Here is a 21,280-nt window from a genome sequence, read left to right on the forward strand (position 1 = left end):
ATGCATGGTTGAGATGTAGCCTGTAAGGTATGCCATGACATGGCGCCCTCACACATCGGCCGATCCTTCTGGGTGAGAGGAGGCCGGTGAGGGCGGAAAGTCATGACATATCTTACAGTCTAGAGTGAGATGAAGTATAGAATTGAAACAACCTGAATACTACCAAACCAGAGTGACTATAAAGTTTCAATTAAGCGGCACAGTGTTTTTTACTACCAAACCAGAGTGACTATAGAGTTTCAATTAGGCAGCAGTGTTTTTTTTACTACCAAACCAAAGTGAATATAGAGTTTCAATTAGGCAGCACAATGTTTTTTTTACTACCAAACCAAAGTGACTATAGAGTTTCAATTAGGCAGCACAGTTTTTTTTTTACTACCAAACCAAAGTGACTATAGAGTTTCAATTAGGCAGCAGTGTTTTTTTTACTACCAAACCAGAGTGACTATAGAGTTTCAATTAAGCAGTACAATGTTTGACGTCTCACACAGTGTTTTATGTTACAATAACATACACACACATCAAATGTTACATTTTATCTCACTGTGAACACAAATATTAACTTGTGGTTGAACTTCCTTGTTTCATCAGACAGTTAATTTGTGTCGACAGTTCACACTATCAGTGTCTGTAAATTTGCATTTTGTTTGAATGTGTAATTCATGGCAAAAAATGGCGCAAGGCATAAAAAAATATCATGCCACCTAATTTAAACTCTACAGTCACTCTAGTTTGGTAGTAATCTTCTTGACATAATTTCAAAGGAAAACTTTTAGTATTTAAAAAGAATTTTAAAAAACCAGAGAAGACAGAAGTGTAAATAGCTTTCCCATTTGTAAACTTAAAAGTCATATTTTAAAAATTCCAAATACTGGTATATTCTGCTGTCGATTGTGAAACTTTTGTATTGATACATTTGTAAAGTATTTGTTAGAATTGTGTGTGTCACCTAGAATCCATTGTTATCAACATTTCATGACATCTTTGTGTATTTCACAAACATTTACAATTGTAATAAAAATTTAATAGCCACATACATTGTATTGTCATCAGGATCATTGTTATATGAAGAAAAAAAAAGAATGACTTGTGTACTATGATGTAGTCTGTCTTATTTTGTGTTTGTAGAAAGTAGACATTCTGTGGATAGACAGGACCCTGAACAAACTTGTGGAAATGATCTTAAAGTTTATGATTTGAAGTCTCACCAATACTCAACTACTGTCATTGAATTTGAATACATCAATTATGATAACTGAAACCATTTCACTTCAAACAGAGCATTGCCTGATTCAATAAAAATCTTAAATGTTAGTGAGATATCTGTTGAGCCAGACAATGAAATGTAGCAATGTTAGTGAGGTATCTGTTGAGCCAGACAATGAAATGTAGCAATGTTAGTGAGATATCTGTTAAGCCAGACAATGAAATGTAGCAATGTTAGTGAGGTATCTGTTGAGCCAGACAATGAAATGTAGCAATGTTAGTGAGGTATCTGTTGAGCCAGACAATGAAATGTAGCAATGTTAGTGAGATATCTGTTAAGCCAGACAAAGAAATGTAGCAATGTTAGTGAGATGTCTGTTGAGCCTGACAATGAAATGTAGCAATGTTAGTGAGGTATCTGTTGAGCCAGACAATGAAATGTAGCAATGTTAGTGAGATATCTGTTAAGCCAGACAAAGAAATGTAGCAATGTTAGTGAGATATCTGTTGAGCCAGACAATGAAATGTAGCAATGTTAGTGAGGTATCTGTTGAGCCAGACAATGAAATGTAGCAATGTTAGTGAGATATCTGTTAAGCCAGACAATGAAATGTAGCAATGTTAGTGAGGTATCTGTTGAGCCAGACAATGAAATGTAGCAATGTTAGTGAGGTATCTGTTGAGCCAGACAATGAAATGTAGCAATGTTAGTGAGATATCTGTTAAGCCAGACAAAGAAATGTAGCAATGTTAGTGAGATGTCTGTTGAGCCAGTCAATGAAATGTAGCAATGTTAGTGAGATATCTGTTAAGCCAGACAATGAAATGTAGCAATGTTAGTGAGATATCTGTTGAGCCTGACAATGAAATGTAGCAATGTTAGTGAGATATCTGTTGAGCCTGACAATGAAATGTAGCAATGTTAGTGAGATGTCTGTTGAGCCAGACAATGAAATGTAGCAATGTTAGTGAGATATCTGTTAAGCCAGACAATGAAATGTAGCAATGTAATAGTGAGATATCTGTTGAGCCAGACAATGAAATGTAGCAATGTTAGTGAGGTATCTGTTGAGCCAGACAATGAAATGTAGCAATGTTAGTGAGATATCTGTTAAGCCAGACAATGAAATGTAGCAATGTTAGTGAGCCAGACAATGAAATGTAGCAATGTTAGTATGTTACACCTACTGTGTTGGCTAGAGTTGTTACAAGGATATTGCACACATAGCTGGTACAGTCCCCGTAGCTTCTCTGAGCTGGTACAGCTATGTGCACAACCCTGTCCTAGGTATGTGAATGTTACAGGGGCATACAAGTTTCCCTGTGTAGCTGTGGCTCTTCTTCCTAGCAGCTAGGATGTACAAGATTCCCTGTGTATACACTGTGCAGTATTGTCATAAAATGACCATCCCTCACCACTTCAGGTCAACCATTTCAAGACAATACTGCACTGGTAGTAAGGTTTACCATTACATGCTCCTCTGATGTCAAGCCCTTACCATCATACATACAACCTCAGTTCACAAAACCCCCAGTGGAGTCATGATGGGACAATGTAATAGAAATTAGAGTGGCCGGCTTTGCATCTGAAGGTTGCAGGTTCCAGCCCTGTCACTGCAGTTTGTTTCTGAATGACTAAAGTCCTTGTGCCTCGGTCAACCCAGCTGTATAACTGGGGACCTGGTAGGATAGAGGTTGCAACATGAATGTTTTAAAACTATGCACTTATAAAGGCTGCAATGGATTGTATACACCCCAGGGAGTTGAGGAAGTATAAAGGGTCATTGTGCTGATATAGATCCATGCCAGTGGTAAGCGCTTAGAACACAGAGTGGGAAAGCACCATAAACAACCAGCTCAGTTGTGAAGGTCATTATTAAGATTAGACTTGAGAAAGTTGAGAAATATTCATTCAAAGCAAACAAAGAACTGTGTTAATAATACCTGTCATTTATTCAAAGTTCCAAACAAAGCCTCAAAACTTACAATAAACTAACATAGCTGAAAAGAATACATCTTTTATTGCTAGTATATCAATATTTTGTTGTGCAACATAGCAGACTAGACTGTTGTCTCAGGTGAATACATTCTAGTAACTTGCCAGGTTAAGAGAAAACAAATATTTCCTAATGTGGAATAGAGCATCACTATACACAAATTTCTAGTATATCTACTTTCTACGTATACGTGAAATAATCTTACATTTTTTTCAAAATAACGTGAGTTCTTGAAATAAGTTCTCATTTTATATATCTTACTACAAGGGCGATGGAATGTTCAGCTTATTAAGATATGCACAAAGTAAACAATTGTTCAAGTTCAATGTCGTAGATTACACAAGTTGATGATAGCATGCCTCTGTTGTGTGATTCTTGTCACCCTGTGATCATGAGAGACAGTGTAAACATTGGAAGTTTTAGAAACGTACACTGTCAGATCATACATCAGAAACACCACCCTTGCAGTACAATTTAAAACATAATGTTGTCCATTCAATAACTTACACCAACATGTCGCAACTATAATTTTAGTTTGTGTCTGTCTTTAGTAAGATGAAATCTCAATTGCCACAGTTGTATTAAACTCAACACTAAAATGATAGAGTTACTCTGTGAAGCTATATGAAACACTTGCACACCTGCAGAATACACACTGGTCCCAGCTGTTTTATCAATAAAGCCACCAACAATCATGACAGCTTTGTACTCTATCGTTTTAAACCCAAAGATAAATATCTCTTGTTTTGATTTCATTACAAAATTAGACAAGGATACAATAACATATATATTAGCCTCACTGGTCTCCAATTTTGCCCAGAAAGAAATTCAAACTTGAAAACTATTATATTGTATTGTATGGTATGGTACCATGCATTGTACTGTATTGTGTACTGTTGTGTACTGTACTGTACTGTATAGTGTATTTTACTGTGTACTGTATTGTATTGTACTGCACTGTATTGTATTGTATTGTACTGTACTGTACTACATTGTATTGCATTGTACTGTGTTGTATTGTATTGTACTGCATTGTACTGTACTACATTGTATTGTATTGTACTGTGTTGTATGGTATTGTACTGTATTGTACTGTACTACATTGTATTGTATTGTACTGTACTGTGTTGTATTGTATTGCATTGTACTGCATTGTATTGTACTGTATTGTACTACATTGTATTGTAATGTATTGTACTGTACTGCATTGTATTGTACTGTGTTGTATTGTATTGTACTGTACTACATTGTATTGTATTGTATTGTACTGTACTGTATTGTACTGTATTATATTGTATTGTACTGTACTACATTGTATTGTATTGTACTGTACTGTATTGTTTTATTTTTGAATTAAATGTACACTTACAGACACCAGAAGTCCAATTAGTGAATGACATGACAAATAACTCTAACAGAGAATCAACAAAAAATGTCATTATAAAAAAAAAAAAAATTGTTGCCATGGTGATACTGTTGTATGTGCAAAGTAAACATTTTGACTTATTTTGATTTTTTTTATCAATAAAGTAAATAGAATGTAGAAATTAATTCTGTAATAGGTCAAGCCCTGAAGAATTCCTCCTTTGTGTAAAACATCAGAAGTTATATAACGTATATGAAAGACAACATTATTACCATCCAGGTGCAGCCAACAGGCAGATTTGTGGTTTTCATGAATTATATGTTGTTTCAGACCAAGAATGGTGTCTTTTTATAGCATCACCCCCCCCCCCCCCAACAAAACAATGGTGGTGAAGGATATCTGCGTTCCCTCCCTCCCACTGGGTTTTAGGTTACCCACCAGCCCACTACCCACCCAATATTGAGAATGATTTACTCACTCCCCACCAGGAAGACGTCTGTATTCCACTATACCAACAATTCATTTTGATGTACACAATGTACACCCTCCCCCTACAATTGCATGTTTTTCTTTCCTACTTTATGAAAATCAGGACTTCCCAGTCACAATTCTTCCTTGGTTGCTCCCCTCCCACTACCGATCTATTGCCCACCCACTCGAAGAATTGCATAAGAACAGCTTTTCACAAGAACAGCTTCGTTGATAGACTACAAGATACGTCATGTGGTTCCGCCCTCCTCACCGAGTAGGAGGGGTTGACCAATGTGTGAGGGCGCCCCGTCACAGCATATCTTACAGACTACTTCATTGACTGCACCTGATCATCATATCTTTGAACAGCCTCAGGGAAATGAAAAATTGTTTTCTAAAAAAAAAAACACTTTTTTCTTTTCAGGAAAGACATCCGGCAAAAAGATGCAAAAAAGATAGTATTCATGGCTCAAAAACGTTCTAAATTAATTTATAATAGTTCCAGCCACACTTTTATTTCTGCTTAAACATTGCTCTTGAATAAGAATTCACATAAAACTGCTATTTTAAAATTGGGCATGGTTAAATGTTATTTTACAAACTTACATCAAGTTTTTTTTGAAGACCTGTGTACTTCTGCACAACAAGTACATATCTGACAAAATATACACCATTTTTATATCATATATTCATATTTTCATATTTTGAAATATTTATATGAAATGGATATAGGTATGAGGAGTGTCCTCCCCATTTTACATTAATTTTCTGTTTAGAGATCAACTAAACGGAAATCTTTACAAAGATGTTGATAAATTATTACTAGTGATTTCCACGTTTGTCTGCAAGTTCATTTCGCTTGAAGTTTATGTATTTGCCTGAGTCAATAGACATGGAATTTTCAGCTTTTTACTTTACTTGGTTGCTTTTCAGAGATATACGTATATCTATGTGTGTTTGAACATGAATGAGAAAAAGTGACAGAATGGATATGTTCAAAGCTGAATAAATTACTATTGTAGCAGCCATATCATTCTGATGTTAGTATTTTTTATTTCATTTTTTAGTTTAATTATTTACCATCCAACAGGCATTTGCCAAATAACAGGGCGAGGGTCAGTGTTAGTGCAGGAATGAAACTTGAGTACCCGGGGAAAACCTGCGTTGTTTGGTGGAGTCAAACTGAATGACACTCGTCTTACTAACAGCATGGTAAATTTAATCAAACACTGAATGGGTTTGAACCCCGACCGCAGTGGTAAGAGGCAAGTGGTTCAACCACTCGGCCACTGACAACAAGAAGATTTTTCCAGGCAAGGTAGCAATTACATAATGTGCCCCCTGGTGTTTATTGCTGATGTTACCTCTAAGTTTTAGAGTAACCCACAATGTGTATCACTGTTGAAGTAAGTGTGGAGACGGACTTGGAAAGCAATGCTGCTGACCTATTAACATCTATATATGAATACTTTCATTTGATAATCCCTAAAAAGACCTGTAAAATTTCAATATTTGAATCGGCAAGTAGAAGTAGTAAATCCATGTGTCACACCACCCTAAATATTGCAAACTCTGCAAATTGCAAATAAAAAAGTAAATATAGGCATGGTACCGGTATGTATTAATCTTTTAGCCTTAGGACTCATCATCCTGGTTTTAAAATTTAGCAATTATTTCCGAACGGATGATCGCAAGATATGAAAGCCAATAACAATTTTCTGGGCTAATATACTATATGCTGCTACAATTATGTATTAGTATTAAATGTACAATTAGAAATTACCATAATCTTTATATGCTAGCTACAAATTATTATCATAATTAGGAAGTATTAGCCAATAACTTAAAATAATCCCACACTATGGATTTGTAGAATTTATCACTAGAAAAACTTCCTTTATGACTGCTTCTTCCAGATTTCATAAAACACCCAGCTGATATTATTTGTTAAGGAATTTAATACTGAACAAATCAATTATTAATTTACGCTGTCTGTCAACAATTAATCAATCAATCAATCAATCAATCAATCAATCAATCGACCAACCAACCAACCAATCATAAAATCGATCAATCAACTGAACAACCAACCAGCCAACCAACCAATCAATCAATCAATCAACAAATCAATCAATCAATCAACCAACCAACCAACCAACCAACCAACCAACCAATCAATCAATCAACAAATCAATCAATCAATCAATCAATCAATCAATCAATCAACCAATCAATCAATCAATCAACTGACCAACCTCTTCACCAACTACAAATTAACAACACTTATCAACCCTAAAGTGAAGTATAGCTTATCAGTATCCACCAGTCCTGTAGCAGAATCAGTATGTGGCACCCCCTGTTAATACAATCCATGAACAGGGGGTGCTACCCTAATCTGGGTCACCTTTATAGGACAATCAGTGAACTTGAGATCTGATTGATGATATGCATTGCAATTTATACTTATAATACAGTGTTTGTGATAAATATTTAGATAACATGTTTACCATAGAGGTTTCACGGTTCACAATATTCATCTCAGTATTAGACCCTATAATATGATCTGTACACACTTCATCTACATTTAGTTACTTTCACCTGTACAAAGGATACAGTTCAAGATAAGATGGTACACAGATTGTCTCTTTCTTGAAATCCACAGGATGTTCTAACTTCTTTAACTGTTCTTCATACATGGCTAATGCATTCTTTGAATTGGCTCCATTGCCCTGCAATAATAATTTGGATAATAATGACGAGTATTTATAATATGCTTTTCTTCCTGAGAGCTCAAGGTGCTCACAATTATTATCCCTGGCACAGATCTATATCAGCACAACATCCCTTTATACTTCCTCAACTCCCTGGGGAGCATACCATCCATTGCAGCCTTTATAAGCGCACAGGATTAAAGCATTCACATTGCAACCTCTATCCTACCAGGTCCATAATTATACAGCTGGGTTGACTGAGGCACATTCGTGGATCAAATCTTGCACATGGACTTAAACCATTCAGAAGCAAATGGCAGCAATGAGGCTGGCACCTGCAACCTACAGATTCAAAGCCGTCCTCTTTAACCATTCACCCATCATGACAATCTTGTATTTATAAACTGTTACAGGAGTATCTTGGGTCAAATGTGATGATTTTTGTACAACGTCCTAGTTATGCACACTCAGTAGTTTCCAGACATGTTCATCAGACTGTTCTGGACAAACAACTGACAATCCCTGAGACTGTTTATCTCAGATAGGAAACAGGACTGGTTTGTCAGGGGGAATCAAAGAGGATGGTGGGAGGGGGGGCTATAAGAACACCGCAACCATCTCTAAACAGAGACAGGGGAGTAGGACACTTTACCACCTGTTTAGGACAAGATTTTGAAGTCAAGCATGCATAAATATCATGACTTCATAGCCATGAAGAAGACCTGTGAACTCACGGTTAAAGCTAATATAGGATTTATCACAGTATTGTGATGCACTACAAAGTTTCAAATTACAAATGTACTACTTCCTTTCTTATCTTGATGTAGACAGCAATATCAAAATTTTAAAGACTTCTAACAAGCAGTTCAAATGAATGGTAAAATTTCAAGCGAGCTCTAGATCAGTTAGATCTTAAGTTATATCAAGGTAGGTTGTACAACTCTGGTAGCTGATTGGTGGGGATCGATATTCCCTTTTGTGAATTATCATACACACATTATACAGACAGTCAGAAGTGATAGCGTTGTCTGATTTACATATTGAGTGATAAATTGTGTCATTTTTTGTAGCTACAATATATCCATCATTAACATAACATACCTGAGTGTAATACTTTCCAGTTGGTTTCAATACTTTCATTGAGAAATCTAAGATAAGTCGTAAGAAATCCCACTGTGATCCTGAAAATAAGAAATGATTATTGTCAGTCATCAATATATTTACAGAAACAAACTTTTCTCCCAGGTAATAAAAGATGCAAATATAATCGATTTGGCAATTAGCAGTTTTTAAGATGATGTTAATAACTTAAATGCACAAATTGGCAGACAGACAAATAGATAGACAGACAGACAGACAGACATAAGTTAACATAAACATACATAAAAAGAAAAAAACAAATGCAGACATGGACATGCGAAAGAAACAGATTTATGTATATGCCACCAGACAAACAGACAAGTAGAGAGACATAAGAAACAGCAGGCAGACAGGCAGGCAGACAGACAGAGCATGAGAAAGAGATAGACGGACAGACAACAGACAGACTGAGACAGACGGACAGACAGACAGATAGAGAATGAAAAAGAGAGAAAGACAGAGAAAGACAGAAAGACAGACAGACAGACAGACAGACAGACAGACAGACAGACACATGTATAAGATAGACTGGCATGGAATAGTGTAAGAAAGAGAGAATGAGAGAGAGAGACAGAGAGACAGAGAGAAAGACAGACAGACAGACACATGTATAAGATAGACTGGCATGGAATAGTGTAAAGAAAGTCACCTCTAGGCTCTGTAGATATGGGTATAGCCGTTAGATCATTGATAACAAAGTCAAATTGTTTGCCTTCCTTCACATACGCTTCTAAAGCAGGAATACAGTCTTCCACTCTGACCTGGTGATTGGAATACAAACAAGTAGTGGATCAGATATGATATGACCAACAAGTACTGGCTTGTCTTTTCTGTTAATTGTACTTTGCAAAATACCAGTAGGTGACTTTGTAGTGAGGTTATACATGTATGTATTTTGAAGTTGACTGTACCATCTATTGGTGATTCCTAACAATACATGGATATTATTCCTCTATATTTTTCTTTGTTCAGCGGAGGAAAATACATGTGACCTGAGGGGTCTTGTCACTATGAGTCACTAGATGAGTAGTAACAAACCCTTTGGTTATGAGTATTTTCAGCAGAAAAATATTGGGGGAATAATTATAATTATACCTCCTCAAAGTCATGCATAATTCATTAAAAATCAGCAAAAATTGGTATGGAACGTTATTTCAAGCACCAGATAACCAGTGACGTAGACATGGGTTGTCGAGACATAGAATGACCAGGGTGTATAATCCATATTTACTGTTCAAAGACAATAACTCGGCTAGGGCACGGTATAGCTAGATGTTATTCCCCACATTTTCTTCATTCAACCAAGGAAAATACGGCTGACCAAAGGGGCCTTTGTCACTACGAGTTGCTAGACAAGTTTAATATGACATAAAACATGTAAAATATCAAATCAAAAGGACAAATTTTTTCCCAATTCTAAATATTCCCTGTACAGGATAAAACACTTTTTCCAGACTTACCAAATAATTGTCTCCCTCTAGCTTATCCATGGAATCATAACATATCCCTCGTAAGTGTTTGATGGCGCCGTCAATAACCAGCTGATCAATGTACACACAAAGTTAAGAACACTATCTTTGTTTCACTTTTCAATGTTATTTATATAATAATATTACTTGTAAGTTTAGACTTTTCAGGGTATATAGAATTGAATTCTATGACCTTTGTTTGTACTTATTGATTAGGACTGTTTTATTCATTACTTTTGCCCTCTTTACATACACACACACACACACACACACACACACACACACACACACACACACACACACACATACACGTGCACATTATTATAAGAACCCAACATTACACAGACAGACAGACAGACAGACAGACAGACACACACACACACACACACACACACACACACACACACAAACTTCAATTTTTGTTCCAAGGATATTTCAATCATAGTAATATATTTGGGATTTTCTTTGAGTACTTCATGTAGAATACCGCCATCACCACCACCAAGAATAAGAACTTCTTTATCCTTGTAATCTTCCCGTCCATTTCCTAAGATAGCCTTGGTGTACGGCAAATCACTCTCTGCAAGGTCTGAATGAATATAAAATAGAACAGTTGGTATTGAATTATAATGACAATGTGATCTAAAGGTACAACCAATCTTAACAGACATCATAACAGCAGGTGGACAGTTAGATGTAAATGTACATAACTGACAAAGTACTTTCACACCTAAATTTACACATATTGAAGCTAACCTTTTCACACCTCTCTGGTTACTCAACACCTTCAGTAAATTTGGATCATTCTGTCAGATCCAGTTAGACACTGAAGATGGATAAGTGATTTGTTCAAAACATGTCTGTTTCTCAATCAAAAGTGGAAGAAGAGAACGTTTGTATGAATCTAACAGACTGTAGCCTAGCATCCAGCCATGTACGGATTTTGCTCTCACTTTCCCCTTTTCCCTGACATTTTGTTATCGACCTACTGCTATGGTCAGAAAACAGGCAAAATTCTTATTAGGTTTTTAACTCTTCTTCTTGTTACCATAGAAACATATTTTCTTTACGACCTTCTTATTTGATATACCATTAAATTTAGTAGGTTTTCAATAAATACCTCAACATAAAGTCACAGCTGATTGGTACAGACTGCATTGTTTTTATCGTCTGACATTAAAAGGCAATAAAAATCCACTGCATTAATTACAGAAATATTCAAACACACCAAAATATAGCAATACAGAAACCAAGCTTTCCGCTACCAGCTAACAAACTCGATCTACTCCTGTTTGATGTGGTAGATTCAAGTGGGTGATAGATACTGATACAGTATATAGGGGTGTATTTGGTGTGTGGATATAATCACCCTGTAATCAAGATAGTGTCAACTTTGGAAGTTCCTACAATGGAAACTGTAAGATCATGAAAGTTATCAGAAATGCTACCCAACTGTGGGTATACCTGTAATTAAACCAAAACCCATTCAATTAATTTTGTATTTTGTTACCAAGGTTTCGCAATCATTTATATTTGGGTAAATACACCACTTGTATAAACAGGTTGCAACAATAGGTTAGTTTGTGTCTATCTTAGTTAGTTGATACCTCGGTTTCCACTGCTGTATGTACTTACTTGGGTCATCATCCAGAATAAGCACGTTACCAAACTGTGGTGAGTGCATGATTTTAATATTTTGGTAAGGTGAGTTTTCTTCATATACTGTTTCATCAAAATCATACTCAATAAGACGATTGTCAGCTGTAGGTATGTAGTTATCAATTTTACAACCTCGTTGTATTGCTGGAAATCTGATAAAACAGAAACAGTAAAAATACAATAAATTACAATTTTATTAACTCTTTCAGTGCAGACATATACACACAAATAACACATAATGCTCCAGCAATTCCCAGTACAAAAATATTTTTAAAAAAACAACAACAAAAACCACCTCTTTCAGTGCCCCATTCAAACCATAGAAATGCCACGGGTTATTGAGAAATTGTATATCACAGTAATACGGCGGTAATGGTGGTTGGCAATCTTCCTGAGGGGGAAAAATCCAAAACCATTGTGCCAGAATTGCTTCATTTTTGTCTTTAGATGTACTTTGATCGGTTTCAGATTCAAAATCAGACAATGAACTCTCGAAATTAGAGCTACACGTAGAACTTAGCGACAGGTCACTGTCAATACTGCATGACGCCATGCTGGAGTACGCACACAAAATCGACCTTTGACAATTTGAACTTTGCTTGAACTTACTGCGCAAGTCTCATTTCAATGAAAGTATGACAAAATGAGAACATTTTATAACAAGATCACTGATTGGATATTTTTAATATGATAACAAGATATTATGCAAAATAAGCGAATCAGAATATCCCTTACAAAATATCTAGAATGGCCCAATGTATCGACCTGTGCCAATTTATATATGAATGGGTTTGCCGATCAATCAGCCTTGGGGCACTGAAAGAATTAATCATTTACAGGATATTTAATTCAATATCTGCCAGTAAAAATAATTAAAACAATTAAGTACATAGAAATCTGAAATAATTCTAACTAGTTCATAAAAAAATGCACGACTTCAGAACATTTACAAACATATACAGAATAAAAGAAAACTTTCTAAAGTTCACAACCGTCCACCACCACAAGTTCACAACTGACAACAAAGCAACTCCACCACAAGTTTAAGTTCCAGAATTGTCAATTTTAATAGTGCCACCTCAAGTTCAAGTTCGCAACTGACAACAGAACTCCACCACAAGCTTAAGTTCCAGAATTGTCAATTTTAATAGTGCCACCCCAAGTTCAAGCTCCACTTGTCTAGTGCCACCACAAGTTCACTACTGGCAACAGAGCAGCGCCACCACATGTTCAAGTTTACAGTTAACAATAGAGCAGCGCCACCACAAGTTCACACTTGACAAATAAGCAGTGCAGTACAAGTGCACAAGTTCACGACAGTGGGTACAGCACCACCACAGGTTCACACTGACAAATGAACAGCGCCACCACAGGTTCACAACTGTCAACTTGGTAGACCACCACATTTATTTTTCCCCTATGGGATTTTAATACATCGTCATCTCTGTAGCATTATAATAATGCCATACACATGGTGAATAGAGTGTTTACGTACCTTTTTGTCTTTTTACAATCCAATAACTTTTTGACCTTGCTTTCGATGTCCTGTACATGTGTATCCTCTACTTCAGTTTTTTTATCTGTATTACATAGCTGCAAGTCCAGTGTTAGAAGTCCATGGGGATATGCTCTCATTGTAGCAACTCTACTGACAAACAACATTCACAGACAACAATTTTACCAAAAGGCACTGCACTGAAAATGGAAATAATCTGTCTTGTGGCTACTATATGTGAATTATATTCTTTGTAGAGGTAACCAGGTAAAATGAATTATTTCCCTCCGGTACAAATGTACAAATTACATCTACTAAATTACAGACACTGTATGCCAACACATTATCGTTTCACTTCATATCATCAAATATAATTTTAATTAATTAGTCCTTAATTGTTTATTTTGATTAATACATGTAAATGCTATCATCTCATGACATATCTTTTAATAAACTTTCTATGACATATTAGGTAATTAGTATGTTAATAAGATTCAATGATTCAATTCTTCATGTAATCTACATCCTGAGTGTATACAGTCATTATACACTCATCAATTTTATCACCCTTTTTTTTTTTAAATTATAGTAATCTTTATTCGTCCAAATAAATTCAGAAAATTGTTGAATGGTTGCCAAGGATCAGTGCCCTCCTGTTGAAGAAGCAGGAGGAAACCGGAGTACCCACGGGGAAAACCTGCATTGTTCGGCACGGTCAAACTCAAACTGAGCATCACCCTTCTTACATACAGACCTGGTTAAATTTTAATTAAACCCAGCCAATGCTTGGGGGGTTCAAATCCAGACTGTAGTCGTTAGAGGCATACAAGCTAACCTCTCACTGTCTCAGTTACTGACAACCCTGATATGATTTCAATATAGTGGTACATTATATGTAAAATTTGTAAGTATTCTGTGACAAGTGCTTCAATCACTCCATCAATCTCAAGTGCTTCAATCAATCAATCAATCAATCAATCAATCAATTAACCAATCAATCGAACCAATCAATCAATCAACCAAAGATTATTAAGGTACGGCAGTTAGATCCCAAAACACTATTTTGCAAGGCTGGATGATTGATTTGCATTGCAAGGTTGCTTTTATCTCAGAGTTTAAATGAACTGAATTGTTTGCAAGACTACTGTGATGTGATACTAGACAGACATGTACAAGCTATTGATTGTAATTTACAAAACTGACAGAAAGGTTTACGTTTATCAATAATTCACTGGTGACATGTTCAAGGGAAATACTGAAATGTCAGTAGCTATGAATTTTGTATTCTCCATGGATGATAATCCCCATCACAAACCTCACAAAAATACATCAACATTAGCCAGAAGACTTTGCTATTCAGTGTGACGATGTTGTTTGTCAAAAGCACCATTATGTAATGTCAGATAGCCAAGTCCCTGGGCTACATCAATATCTACTGACAAGACAAGATTCATTTGTTAACATTTTACAAATCTTTTCATCCTATTTAAAAGGGTATAAGCTGCAGTTCATACTCTTTTTTTTTCTTCTTTTTTTTCTCTTTTTTTTTTTTTTTTTTTTTTTGGGGGGGGGGGGGGGGAATTTTGCTGGAGATTGAAAGCACACTTGTTGTACACAAACTAGCATATTTAACCATCACCAGTTATTGGTAGAACTCAAACCAGGCATTTAGGATTAATAAATTGATGATTCGATGACATAATTTATTTATTACACATATGCTAAAACATCAAGGACACCCCTATTATACTACATGTATAAAGCATGCTAAATCCACTAGAATATGATTTCAGTTCCATTAACGTATACAACATAAATACTATACTAATATTATGGCTTATGGTTTTATGTATTAAGTATTTTCACTCAAGTATTAAAGCCACATAGCTGTTGTACCCAAGGCAGGCGTAACCAATGTGATTGACAGGTACAAATGGGGCTTATCGGCCAATCACGAGTCAGTAAATTAAAACCAGTATTATAAATATAAGTATTATACACCAAACTTTTAGTGAAATATAAACCATACCATTTAGTGGTAGAAAAAAATATACAAAGACACAGGTATGGGAAAAATAGATGGGAGGTTACATAGGACGCCAAGTTTGTAACTCTTTTGCTACACTGTATCAAATTTATATTTATTTAAGTGCAGGTCACATGATACTAACTGTAGTCCAATGATGGAACAAGACAAAATGACTTCATTATCTATAATTTATGATTTTCTTTGAAATGGCGTACAGCTTGATGTGTAAAGTAAGAGTATTTTTTATTGTATGAAAATACATATCTCTGCTTATAAGTATGACCTAACTAAAGTATGAACTTGTCAACATTGTGGGTCATACATGTACATGTAGCAGGGTATAAATTCCATATATTTTGTTTGAACATGTTAAACTTGTTACATGCATGTGATACAATGCCTGTTGATAACAACTAGTAGTAAAACGTTATTCTTGAATTAATACTAGGTATAACAATTGGTCCTGTACACTGTATCGTCACGATTTTATTGTGCTATACCTGACAAATATTTCATATTAAATTTATGTATTTGTTGAAATATTCATTCTATTCTCAAATTGATAATCTTTTCACAGAGACATAGTGAAATAATGAATGGAATATGAATAATTATAATGAACAGATCGTGGGAGACAGATGACGCCATATTACAGCCTCCAAATCAACTCATCAAAATTACATTCAGTTCTACGATAAACTCTGCCTTAATTCACATTTGCATACATGCAGCCGTGCAAAACAACTGGTGGGCAGCAGATGACGCCATCCAATTCATTAGAATCACACTCAGTTCTATATTTGCATAGCTGTACAGTATAAAAATGACTGGCAACAGATGACATCTGACCTATACAAAGTCAGCTCTACTAGATAACATTAAATTAACTGCACAAAACTGATTGGCAATTATGACACTATCTAACTCACCAACATCACACTAAGTTACATGTAAGTACATTAAAGTGGTCATATGGATGAGGATCTGGTATTTATTTTGGATTTTTTAATTTATAAAACAATTTTATCATGGCTTCCTACTTGAAAAATCAATGTGAAACAACACATCCCAAGTCTGTGTTTGTAACTCAATAAATTGCAAAAGATTAATAAATGTGTAAAATGTCTGTTACTGTACGTACATTTTTTTAGCTTTTTGCAATGTATTGAGTTACAATAACAGACACTTCGCCAACATTGTTTTCCATTGATTTTTCAAGTAGGAAGCCATGATGAAATTGTTTTATAAATCAAAAATCCAAAACAAATACCCAATCCTCATCTATATGGCCATTTTTAAAATTAACATTTGCACAGGTGTTCAAAAATGAAGGGTGGCAATTATGACAACACCTAGTACTAACTGGTTAAAATAAAAGTCAGTGCTACGTTAAATCAACATGTGCATATAGCTGGATAAAAATTGACAAATTGATTTTATATTAAACTAGTGCATATTTAAAAGCTATTAGTCAATCCTTGCCTACACACACACACACACACACACACAGCTAGAAGTCTATTGTAAACTCACCTTCCATCCTTGCCTCCCCCCCCCCCACACACACACACACACACACACACACACACACACAAACAGCTAGAACTAGTAGAAGTCTAGTCAACTCACCTTCCATCTTTGCCTGCACACACAGCTAACAGTCCATTTTCACCCAAATCTGAAGACCAGAATTCACCATCATATCCGGCTTCTTTCAATACACTGTGAACATCTTGCAAAGTTGTCTTTTTATTCACTATATGGAAAAAAAATGGAAAAAACAAAAATGTTATTGTTAACGCAGCCACACTATATTTTGATTCTAAAATTTACTTCCCAAATGTTAGTTTTTGGGACTAAATACCAAAGTTCCTGATCATGATATCGACTTTCTTTTTTTTCTTTCTTTCTTTATTTTTTTTTTTTATTTTTTATTTTTTTTTATTTTTATTTTTTTTATTTTATTTTTTTTTTGGGGGGGGGGTCTTGTAGGCAGAGCCCCCTAGTGGTGAGAGTCTGGGTAACCGAGACTACATTGTAAAGACATCACAGACAAGGAAGTCCACTGTGATGATATGCAAATCTATGGTGCAGTGCACTTTACAGCTACATGTACACATAGTAATTATTCCTGGGTATCAGCCAAGTCTATATAATATTCATATCAAACTTAACATCACAAGTAAAAGCTCCCTTGAGATCATAAAACTCCAACCTGATGCAGAAACATATATACATCTACTATAAATTTAATATTTTATGGTTAGACGCCTAAAGCTGCCATATTTAGTACATCATTTCCTTACGGGCATACAGTATTTCTGTTACACATATATTTGTCAATGCCATATGTTTTTACATCATGTGTGTATTTTATTTATTGTCATTCAGTTTCTATTAAACCACGACATAGAATTAAGACATTTATTATTCTTTACAAAAAAATTGCCTACCATCACAAAAATGTTATTTATTGTCATTTTGTTCAAATTCTGACAAGTTAAAAGTCTGACTCAGTAAATATTTGATCACTTATTGAGATATGTAATAATAGCAAACTGCATGTATTAGCCCTTTTATATTCTTGTTTTAATTCAAGCACTGACAACGACCTGTCAGCTTTGACATACAACATGTAGTCACTATAGTTGAAATTTTAATATTACTGCCTTGAGTTGATGTTTGATGCATTGATAACACAGCACATGTGGCAGCATAACACTCAAAGCATAACATGTACATTTATTCCAACCACATCCACCCCCACCCCTCACCCTCACCCTCACCCTCTCCTTTCACAGAGGTACAACTGCAACAATCAAGGTTTTGGCTACTAAGATAGACATAAACTATTGTTGTGACATGTTGATATACATTTGTAAGCTATTGGATGGGACAACATTTTAATTTTTACTCACCGTAGGGTGGTGTTTCTAATATTTTACATGTCTGTCAAATCTCTGACAATTGGTTGTCGCAGACAAACAACTGAAGAGATACATGTACTAATTAATATTTTTAACATAATACATATATTAACTATATGATATACTAAAAAAGAATACATCATAAAAGTGTGATGAAAGATGAAAAGGTCATCTGTGGAAACATTCAGGATATGTTCATAAATTCAATTTCATTTTGCACCAAGAAATACAAGGAGTTCAAAGCTTAATTAACGAAGCCAATTAAGCTGCTATGGTGGATACTGGGTGAAAGCTTTGGTGAACTACTAGTATTTCTTGATGCAAAAGGAAATTAAATGAAGGAACATAACAGTGAATTACTGAGACATTTTTGAACCCACGTCTAGTTTACTCATATTTTGAACATGTTAATGTAAAATGATGACAAATCAGTAAAACAAGAGTACTACAGTGACATTATATTAAACTCAAGGTAAATACAATTGGAAGTATACAACTGACACCAGTCCCTTGAGACATTTTTTTTGTCTCAGAATCTTCCAATGTTTTGACTAAAAAATAGTTTAGTTTAGTTTAGTTTATTTCAGTAAAACAACAAGATCGACAGTACAGATACATGTATACAAACAAAAACTGGTACACATTGTTGAATTACTTGGATAATCCACAAAGTCAAAGACTTGTTTCCAGTGGGGACCATACAGTGATTCAAGAAAGTGGCAGGATTAGCAAAAGGTGTTTAACTATATGGAATAGAAAAGAATAAAGGCAAACTAACTAATAACGAATAAACTAGCTGGTTTCAGTACCCCTTAGCATACTGGACAGATGTCACTCGACTGCTTTTTTAAAGGCATTTCTTTGTGATATCTGTTATATTGATGCTGGTAGATTATTCCAGTCCTTAATGGCATTTAGCATAAAACGTATTAGCAGCCTCACCTGTAACCATTGGCTGATAACTTGTTATTCAGTTCAAATTTTGTATAGGAAAATGTGGTCAAACTTGTTTTAAATATTTTTTCCATTTTTAGTGACTCAGGTTGCTATTTCACACGAAAGAACAAAACTGTTTTTACAAAAATTCTATTTTATAAATAAAGGAGTGAATAATTGCCAAGAGACTTGAGCAAGTCTACAGTTAGCCATAATGTGCATCAATCACGTAACAATTCTAATCCTTAAGGTTATCCTTAGGTTTGTATTTTATGACTTCAGGGGTATCAGATTTACTACAGCAGTGATGGTTTACATTATCCATGGACTATCACTAATCAGAAACAAATGTCAGCCGTAGGAATTGAACCAGCAATGGCATATTCCCTAGACTTCAATTTATAGTTACACTGTCAACAACTGAGTTATGGTGTTATGGTCTTATTTTTATAGACAGAACATATTTTATAGAAACTTAACGAAGTGAGAATACATTGTAAACCACTGTTAATATTCTATCAACACCACACCTCATCCAGCGAGAAAAACAATATAGAATTGTTGTAGCATCTTACATAAAGCAATTATATAAAATCTAATGTCTATATATAGACACACACTTATAATGATAATTTTATATGTCTTGTCACTACATGTACCTCATTATTTATGAAAGATGTATTTTTAGTGTTTTCACTGTGTACATGTAACGCATACCCCACAGTGGCTTGTTCGTGCCATTAGGTGATTTTTCAATCAATTTCCGATGTTTTCACTTCCTTTCTTTATGATTTTATACATTCTCCCATTTTTGAACTATGACAATCACCTGGAAAATAAATTCTCAGGTGAAGAAGTCAGAAATTCAAAATCACCCAAAAGCCCTAACAAGCCAGCATACATGTACAATACATACGCTAAAACTGTCTGTAATGTACATTAAGTCTGGTATGTCCATGGAGAACAACTTATGTTTAAATTATGACATGGTTTTCAGGGTTAACGTTTACTTTTAATAAATACCATGGTAACGCACCATTACACTTTTGCGAGTATCATTATTAATTTGTCATCTTCATCTAAATATGTATTCATTACAATTATCAATATGACAGATTCAGTGAGTTTCTATGAATGCAATAAATCACTATTATTACAACAGTGATGAATTATTCACCATCTAATTTATATATTACAGCTAATAGTGTTTGATTATCAATAAACATGGCAGGTTTTTTCATTGATTGACACATTAAACTCTCTGTGGATTAGCAGAATGAAACACTATTTACTGAATATTAACTCTAGTACTTTGATAACATTTTTACAAAAGTTAATAATCAAAGTCAGCTGTTGTCTTTAAATCGAATGTTAAATATTGCGTAGACAGATTTCAGTCACATTGGTGAACTGAGAAAAATGCCGGAAAGCGGATTAGGAAATAGGTTACTCACATCCTTCAATCATGACACAAAATTGTGTACATTTACTTACACGTTTAAACTGAACAAACAGAATGATAATCAAATTATCGTGAAGCAACATATAACTTATCAATACATATTTGATAATTTGTGTAAACGTTAGTTACCTGGGTCGTGCAGCACTTCGGTATTGAAGTGAAAATTTAGCAAAGTTGTTGCTACAGACATGTCGGTTCTTCAATGCACGGAGACTTCGAACAAAAGTGGACAATCACAGCTATGCACTTTGCAGTACACCGATTATCAGTCGCTAGCTGCCGAGTGGCAAATTAGTCTGCAAACAAGCTCCAAATGTGCATGAGCCACATGTGACATGTGTTAGAAATATTGACCAGAGGTGCGCATCGTGGACCTGTTCATTATGCAGCTATTGTAAACTATGGTGGCGGA

The 21,280-nt window shown here is 35.0% G+C and overlaps 1 protein-coding gene across 2 annotated transcripts; it reads right to left on the reverse strand.

The window, feature by feature from the left end:
- Nucleotides 1–5,021: 5,021 nt before the first annotated feature.
- Nucleotides 5,022–21,257, reverse strand: LOC144453998 (spermine synthase-like). Of its 2 annotated transcripts, none has more exons than XM_078145387.1 (10): nt 20,998–21,257; nt 17,173–17,299; nt 13,515–13,664; nt 11,996–12,171; nt 10,795–10,949; nt 10,352–10,441; nt 9,541–9,652; nt 8,853–8,932; nt 7,654–7,769; nt 5,022–6,974 (listed from the first exon to the last, which is right to left on the reverse strand). In XM_078145387.1, exons 1-10 carry the CDS (start codon nt 21,056–21,058, stop codon nt 6,938–6,940), a joined length of 1,104 nt encoding a protein of 367 aa, XP_078001513.1. In that variant the 5' UTR covers nt 21,059–21,257; the 3' UTR covers nt 5,022–6,937. The 2 variants fall into 2 exon arrangements, with proteins under 2 accessions (XP_078001513.1, XP_078001512.1); XM_078145386.1 differs by having other exon boundaries at nt 10,352–10,439; nt 10,793–10,949; nt 13,515–13,667.
- Between the last annotated feature and the right edge of the window lie 23 nt (nt 21,258–21,280).

The sequence above is a fragment of the Glandiceps talaboti genome, chromosome 3 (assembly GCF_964340395.1).
Source record: "Glandiceps talaboti chromosome 3, keGlaTala1.1, whole genome shotgun sequence".
Taxonomy (NCBI): Eukaryota; Metazoa; Hemichordata; class Enteropneusta; family Spengelidae; genus Glandiceps; species Glandiceps talaboti.